Source organism: Humulus lupulus, chromosome 3 (assembly GCF_963169125.1).
Source record: "Humulus lupulus chromosome 3, drHumLupu1.1, whole genome shotgun sequence".
Lineage (NCBI taxonomy): Eukaryota > Viridiplantae > Streptophyta > Magnoliopsida > Rosales > Cannabaceae > Humulus > Humulus lupulus.
Genome location: NC_084795.1, coordinates 283,385,799 through 283,394,734, shown reverse-complemented (window position 1 = coordinate 283,394,734; position 8,936 = coordinate 283,385,799). Strand labels below are relative to the sequence as shown.

The window sequence follows — 8,936 nt, the reverse complement described above, 5'->3', positions numbered from 1 at the left end:
TCTTTGGTCCACGTGACTCCAGCATGGAAAGATAATATTTAATGCCATTATTACCATCTAATTATATATAATAAAAATCTCTCTTCTCAACATATAATTTGGATTTAATTTTGTTTTGTATGTATTTTCTTGATCATCCTATCACAATTGTTTTATATAGCTGTTATATGTATATATATATTATATAAAAATGTGTAGGTAATGGAAATTATTAGTTTTAAATATTTTGTTTTATTAATTTTAATGAAATATTTTATATATTTAATGGAATATACTTTTAAAATTATTTAAAAATAGATTTTTATTAATTATGTGTTTATAAATTCAAATTTAAATAACATAAAATATCATTATTATAATAATATATAATACAAGACTATATGTTTAATAATTATATTAATTTATAAATTTAAATATTATAAAAAATCATTATAATTATAATATATAATGTATAATCTTGATTTTTATTAAAAAAATATTATTTATGTTTTAAAAGTTTTCATATTATATATATATATTTAAAAATCAAAAACAATATTTTAGTTTAATTTTTCATTTAATATGTTTATCTCATTCTTTTATATATAATATTTTATTTATTTATTTTAATTTATATGATAATGATATAAATTAAATAAAAATAATTAATAAATTCTATCAATAAAACTAAGCACACGTGCATTGGACGTTATTTGTATCTAGCATACATATATCTATGTATATAGTGGTTCATATTTGGTCTCGTTCGAGAAAGAATCTCGTTCAATTCACAATCATTCGAGTAATGATTAGATTAATCAAATGATTGTTAATTACCGAAAGCGTAAGTGTATAAAACCAAACTTATCATTTATTAAATCTAAATTAAGCACGTATATAAAAATAAGTTTAAAGTACATAACAAAATTTGTCATCGACAAAATCCAAAACCATATTATAAGGAGTATAGTTGTTGTTTTATTTGGGCTCGGTCTTGAGAATTTAATACAATACAATACAATACATAATTTGTACCACAATTCAGAATCGGTCAATAATACCGACCAATACTATTGATAGGTGGCGGAGTAGAGGTGTGTGTTCCGAATTGACATTTTTGTTATGTGTGCTTCGGTTTTAGGTATCAGTGTTTTACTAACGCCAAAATAAGCACCGAGACATCATCAACTTTAACATCAGTTCTGCCCTGACACGTAATATTTTTCGTCACATTCTTTTATTGGAGTCAAAATATTTTCTTTTTAGCATATTAATTAAATCTTAGCTATGAATTATTCAAAAAAATAATAATAATCTTAGTTATGAAAAGTACCAGTAGTGGCCTTGTGGGATATCATTAATTAAAAACCTATGTACATATATTGAACACTTCAAAAGTACTATTTATTATTATTAACTAATTAAAAAAAATTAAGAGAGGTAGAAATGAAATAGATGAGTCAGCTAGGGTAGATATATCAGCTATGAATTGGTTTTTATGATAAGAAAAAAAAGAAAAAAAGAAAAAAAAAAAGTCCTTATCTGCTTCATTTATATAGTCACCAAGTATATATAAGATATCACATGTTCATGACAGCACTATTTGATGAAAAGGTCAATATAGAAAAAGAGAGAAAACCAACACACATACACACACACACAAACACAAACACAAAATTATAGTAGTGATCATTTCAGGAGTATTATTAGTAGTGTTTGGTTTCTAGGAAAGTAAGAGAAAATAAGGCAAGAAAATTGCCATGGGAAGGCCTCCTTGCTGTGATAAGGTTGGCATTAAGAAAGGTCCATGGACCCCTGAAGAAGACATCATCCTTGTCTCTTACATCCAAGAACATGGACCTGGAAATTGGAGATCAGTTCCCACCAACACAGGTATATATACATATATATATATATATATTTCAGATCTAAACCAAGTTAATTTATACTTATATTTAGGGTTTTGATAATCTTCTTATATATGATTGATTGATTTTTTTGGTGTTAAAAAAAAATTAAGGTTTGATGAGATGTAGCAAGAGTTGCAGACTTAGATGGACAAACTATCTGAGACCAGGAATCAAGAGAGGAAATTTCACTCCTCATGAAGAAGGAATGATTATCCATTTACAAGCTTTATTGGGTAACAAGTAAATATTCTTCTTCTTCTTCTTCATCTTATATATTAATTTCTTCTATATATATATATATATGATCACTTATTGTTTTGTTATATATATATATATATACAGATGGGCAGCCATAGCTTCATACCTTCCACAAAGAACAGATAATGATATAAAGAACTACTGGAACACTCATCTGAAGAAGAAGCTCAAGAAATTTCACTCAGCTTTGGACCCTCCCAACATTAACACATCCAACAAAACTCCTCCTCCTCCTCCTCCTACTTCTTCCACCAGCCACGGCGGAGGAGGAGGTAGCGGCGGTGGCGGAAGCTCTTCAGACAACAATCTCAGCCTGAAGCAGCAGCAGCAGCAGTCCTCATCATCATCTTCCTCCACAATCTACGCCTCTAGCACTGAGAACATCTCTCGCCTTCTAGAGGGTTGGATGAGAGCTTCTCCGAAGACCAATAACAATAATGGATTGGTTCCCACCGGCGACGGCGGTGCTGCAGGGATAAAAAGTGAGCAACTGCCTGGGGAGGGCGGCGGCGGCGGCGGTGATTTGGTGTCTCATGAAGAATTGGAGTCCATTTTGTCGTTTGAGAATAATGTGAACAGTATTATTAGTAATAATAATAATATTTCGTCATGGGACCGATCTTCTTCGACCACTAATAACTGTACAGCTCAGATGAATAACCACCATGATCATCATCATCATCATCATGATCAGGAGGTGGAGGAGAAGAATAGTAGTAATAATAATAAGCCGCCATTGTCGTTTCTTGAGAAGTGGTTATTGGATGAAACGATCAGTACTAATGCCACGGCTGGTCAAGTGGAGGAGTTGATGGAGTTGTCTCCTATATTGTTCTAACCCTAATTTATTATATCTGTATCTATATCTATAACTATATATATATATATATATTTGTTTGTAATTTCATGGTGGCAACTGGGCAAGAACAGTTTCTTTGAGAAAAGATTGAAAGAGAACTGTGCTCATCATATAATGCTCCATTATTATTATTAATTAATAATTTGCTGTTTTTATGATTAGGGTTTTTAATTACTTTGCTTTGTTTGAGAGATTTTTCAAGAAGTTGAGATCTCTTTACTCTTCTCATTGTAACCTCTTAATAGTTGGGTTAATTATTAATTAATTAATTAATTTCATCTAAGCTAATTATTAATTTCTCTCTCTTTTTTATTTTTATTTTTTGTTGTTGAATATTTGTATAAATTATATATATTTATATGTTATAGTTACCGACATATATTATATGTTTGGACAATAAATATAAAATTGCTTATACATATATATATATGTATATTTATAGTTTATAATATTGGTTATAATATTATATAGGTCACTTTAGGGAAGACCCAAGAAAGAAAACAAAGCATTGAAGCTAAATTTGTTCAAGTTTACAAGAAAAAAAAAAACTACACCAATCCATAGCTTTCTGAGAATTAATTCCAAAGGAATTGAATAATCTAACTTTTGTGTATATATATTGAATTTTCATAGTTACTATTCACGCAACCGAGGGTGAGAATTTAATATATATATGTGTATTAATTAATGTAGCCCCACAAATTAATACTTGTACATATACATATATAATAAAATATTCACATATACATATATATGGTATATATAAGATATCACTTTTGGATTTTTCTTGTAATAGCTAATGAAAAGTTTTGACGATTACTATAAGAAATTACAAAAGATATATATATATATATATTTATATGATATAAGACATATATCACGAAAGTCTTGCATATCTTTTTTCTAAGGCAAAAATGGTTATGTTTTTGGGTGTGTGAGAGTGAGAAAAAGAGACCCTTTTTTCATTATTAATTTTTTATTGTTGGGATTTTTGTTATTAGATGAAAGCATGTGATCATATTCAACTTTCGGCGTTACGATTATATATATATATATAATATGAGGAATTATACTATGTTAGCAGTACTTTAAGCCTTCTCTTCTCGGCAGGGTATCACTCTTCTCGTGAATAGTTTTCGAAGTGATTTTTTTTATGACTGTATATATTGTAGTTATTTAAAATTTTTTGTAAATTTTCAGAAAATTCCGAATAGTTTACAGTACCGAAAACTAGGTTCAAATATATTGTTGCACGTGTGACTAATTTTTTTTATACGTGTGTAAACAACATGTTTGTACCTAATTTTCGGCACTGTAAATCATTCAGAATTTTCTAAAAATTTATAAAATGCTCTAAATAGCTACAATATACACGATCATAAAAAAATCGTGCCGAAAATTATTCACAAATCGATAACAGCGAGAGTTCCACTAAAAAAGCTTAAAGTGAAGTTCCGTACAAAAAATTCTGATATATATATATATAAATATATAATATATATGGGTTATAAATATGGTTACTTTTATACCATGCAAAAAGCCCTAGCTTTTTTCACAAGAGTAGTGGTTAATTAATTTTGACTTGCTGTGCCAGCTTTTGTCACCAATCAAATTATGCCATGTTCTAGAGTAGTAGTCCTTTTTATTTATTATCATACATTGAAATAAAATTAAATGGAGTCATTAATAAAAATATGTATATATATTTATATTTTTTGATAAAGTGAGTAATTAATTGAAATGGCAAAAAGAGGGTCTTGGCTTTTTCAGCAAAATGAATGCAGCTTCTTCATACCATAAAGCAGAATGCTGTGATTCGTGGTGGACAACTAAACATGAGGTGACTATTTATTAACTTATTTCAAATAAATATATTAAAAAAAATTATATATAAATGAGAGAGACAATGATATTTATGACAGCCTATATATAAAGGACAATAAAATTTTAATTTTATAGGCTGATCCATAAATTTATTTCTCAAATATAAAATATAAAATATATCATTTTGTGTGTTGTAGATAATGTATATTTTTGTTTTTAATTGTTTTTTTATTAATTTTAATGAAATAATTTAAATATTTAACAGGATATACATTTAAATTTAATTAAAAATAAATATTTATTAATTATTTTAATATAAATTTAAATATTATAAAATATTATTAGATATTTATTAATTATATATATTAATATAAACTCAATTATTATAAAATATCATTATTAAATTAAAATATTATAAATATCATTAGATATTATAAAATATTATTATTATAATAATATATAACATATAATATTTAATCTTAATTTTTATAAAATTTTACTAGAAAATATATTGAGTAATTATATTAATATAAATATAAATATTATAATAATATTTAGTGCAAAATTAGATATTTAATAATTATATTAATATAAATTCACATGTTATAAAATATTATTATTACAATAATATATAATACATAATAAATACATTATATATAAACGTCGTGTGTATATAAATAGTATGATTGTGTAACTAAATAAGAACTCAGAATAACATTTATCTTCTATCAATAATAAATAAGATGCGAGCCCTAAAAACATCTCCTGGACTTTTTAGGACACTTATTGAGAGTCCTTAAAGAATTTCTTTTAGGACACATGGTGCGAGCCCTAAAAATTGATGTGTCCTAAAAGTTTGAATTTTTTTAACAAAAGTTCCTGGACTTTTTAGGATACTCATTGAGAGTCTTTAAATAATTTCTTTTAGGACACGCAGTGTGGGCCTTAAAAACTTATGTGAGTCCTAAAAGTTTGAATAATTTTTTTAACTAAAGTTTTATTATATATTAAATCAGAAAAGAATAAAAACACTCAGCCCATTCTCTCTCTCTCTTCCTTGGATTCCCTCACTCTTCCCCCATTTCTCTCTCTCTCTCTCTCTCAAGCTTGCTGCCCAGCCACGAACGGTAGCTCTTCGGCCATCCCTCGCCTACATGTGCCACCCCACCGTCTTCCCCGGCCCCCAAAACCCCCAGCCCCGCGAGCCCCTAGCCTCACGCGCCCCTTAGCCCTCTCGACAGAGCCTCCAAAGTTCGATGACCATGTGGGTTTCCAAAACTTTTTGGGCATTTTCTGACTACCTTGAGCCACCCCAAGCCAAATGACCACCACCACTGCATTCCTTGTGCTTTGGGCCTCAAAACCCACTAAATGCTTAGACCGAATCACCACTGTGGGGTGGTGGCGCCGCCGTCATTGTCGGAGCTTCGGCGGGAGTTTTGGCTACCAATTAATTTTTAAAAAATTAAAAATAAAACTTTTCAAGACTCGCAATGCGAGCCACATATGTACACATCACCACCTAAGCTCTCCACTCAAGGCTAGGTGAGCTTTTCTTTCCCTTTACCTGCACCACATAGCACCCATGAGCCAAAGCCTAGCAAGAAAACACAATAATGCATATAAATATTATCAAATGATTATCATTATAATCACACAGGGCTTAAAACTCTGAACAGATGAGTGAATATCCCTTTGTGGTTACACTAACCAAGAAGGAGCTTATAGCTCTAATCAGATGAGTGATTTAACACTTGAGATTCTGGTACACCATACTGAGTGACTGACAAGAAAGTCACTAGCTTAAACAAATGAGAGACTGAAGGGTAAGTCTCGAGCTTAACAGATGAGTGACTGATGGGTAAGTCACTAGCTTCACTAGCTTAAACAGATGAGTGACTGGTGGGTAAGTCATTAGCTTAAACAGATGAGTGGCTGATAGGTAAGTCTCACGGGGCTCGACACCCATAGCCATGTGACTAAACAGTCACTGGGCTCGCTGGCCCTGGCTCTAAATGACTAGCCTTTGGCTAGACAAGCACTTTTAGTTTTCATCGAACTTGAGGTCGGTTCGGCATTAATGCTCATTTGAGTCATTCACTGCAGATGTCGATTAGATCTAACCTTTGTTGGCTTGCGTTAAACACGCTAAGGCCATTCTTGATTTATGAGTCAATACCATGTGACCAGTGCCCAGTTCACTTCCGAACTTGACTAATGAGTCAGAGCTTCACAGTTGATACTGACACCATTGCCAATTTTGACTAGTTAGTCAGTGCCACGCACAAGTAAGCAATGCTACCAGACATATATCATATGTCAAATATCCAAAATTAGGTCATTCAGCATGCTTACTTAATAGTTGCTAGCATAATTATGATCATGCACAAACACAGAGACTCAAGCTCTGATCAATCTTATATTCAATATTCATGGCATGCCCTAATCACATGCTTCTCGTGCATCGCATGCATCACATTTAAACATCCAACATGCATCAAGAACATATGGGGTGCAGTTTTCTTTCCTCTGGTTCAAGCGAGAATTAGTATAAGAACGACCCTTGAGAACGATCGACCTTTTGATTCCTTAGAAGTTACCTAATCATAACCAATTATAACATCCATTAATGAAAATCAACAATAATAGGATCTTGACCCAAACCCCACTCTCGGGCTCCGAAATGTACCCACACGGTGAGTAGATTCGATCCCGGGCCTTAAGGATGGAAACCCCGAGCCAAAAACCCTTAAAAATGTCCAAAACGGGAATATGATGGAATAGCGTAGCACCCCAGCGCTTTTTCCAGAACCAAAACCACCCAAGCATCCCTGGGTAGCGCTGTAGCGCCCCCTTATGGGTGCTATGGCGCTACACTCAGCTAGAAGTACCCCTGAACTTCTCCCCTTCAACTCCTCCATTTCCAACTTGATTCCAATGCTTTCAAACATCAAATTAAGTGCCAAATTGTAGAGTCCAAGAACTTTACTTAGCTAGTTAGATAGTAGTAGTAATGGTAATAGTAATAGTAGTAGTATTTTTATGACTGTGGATTTTGGTTCAGACCGGGATTTAATTGGACACTCGTAGTAACACTCGTAGATTTTCTAAGTTTAACCTATAGTTTAAGAATATTAATTTTAACATAAGGTTTGATTAATATGACTGATATTGATGGTGATATTTATTATATTATAAGGTTTAGTTAGACCCAATAAGAAAGTAACACTTGTCATGTGTATGTTTAATGATAATTAAGTATTTTTGAGGAATAAGTTTATTAAGAGTAATATTTGAATATCCTAGGGTCTGTCAGCAGCTTTGAAAACGTTAGAGGACTTAGTCAAGGCTGTTTACTCAAATCAAATTAAGCTGAAATTGTGCAATTTCGTGTTTAAATATTCAGCGTATGTCGATATATCGCATTTATAGGAGGTGATATATTATAGTACATGGATACGAAAAACACGTAACTTCGCACAATCACCTCGACGAGTCTCGGGCATGCTGGCCCAGGCGATATATCGCCTACAAGGGGCAATATATCGGCTCCCTTGCTATAATTTTGAATGTTTTTGAAAACATTCTCTTTTTAATCTTTAACCTCTTGATAAGTCCAGCATCTTTCTGACCGAGTCTTCAGCCTCTGCAGAACGATAATTCAAATATTTTTCACCTAAAAAGCCATTATTTTATTCAAGTTAAATGAAGATCTTTTCATTCTTGAACTCTATAAATAGGACCTAGTACCCATCAATTTATTCATTCATCAAGCTAAGTTCAGAGGCTACAAGCTGCTAGGTTATTTTTGAGAGTATAAACACTTGAGTTGGGGATTATAAGCTTAATCATTATAAGCTTACCAAACACTTGGGAAGTAAGGTTTATAGCACATTTCAGTTCAAGGTTTAGATCGGTTATAGAAGCTGTTAACCGAGATTTTCGGCAACTATCTTAAAGAAGGATATTGACTGATAATAATAATGAGAATGGAAGATCGACACAAGATTTTTACGTGGTTGGGGCGTTAACTAGCCTTAATCCACGAGTCTGTATATAAGTCTGTATTAGAGCTAGGATAAGATTTTACAATGGAGTTGTTTAAC

At 31.5% G+C, this 8,936-nt stretch overlaps 1 protein-coding gene across 1 annotated transcript; it reads left to right on the top strand.

The window, feature by feature from the left end:
• The first annotated feature begins 1,574 nt into the window (after nt 1–1,574).
• Nucleotides 1,575–3,301, top strand: LOC133824783 (transcription factor MYB60). The gene is made up of 3 exons (XM_062257759.1): nt 1,575–1,872; nt 2,000–2,129; nt 2,232–3,301. Exons 1-3 carry the CDS (start codon nt 1,740–1,742, stop codon nt 2,983–2,985), a joined length of 1,017 nt encoding a protein of 338 aa, XP_062113743.1. The 5' UTR covers nt 1,575–1,739; the 3' UTR covers nt 2,986–3,301.
• The last annotated feature ends 5,635 nt before the right edge of the window (nt 3,302–8,936 follow it).

What these genes read in the sequence shown, in the direction of transcription:
- LOC133824783 (XM_062257759.1), top strand. Translation starts at nt 1,740, where the DNA reads ATGGGAAGGCCTCCTTGCTGTGATAAGGTTGGCATTAAGAAAGGTCCA. An exon ending in ATCAGTTCCCACCAACACAG is followed by an intron (nt 1,873 to 1,999) that starts GTATATATACAT and finishes AAAAAAATTAAG; the next exon opens with GTTTGATGAGATGTAGCAAG. An exon ending in CAAGCTTTATTGGGTAACAA is followed by an intron (nt 2,130 to 2,231) that starts GTAAATATTCTT and finishes ATATATATACAG; the next exon opens with ATGGGCAGCCATAGCTTCAT.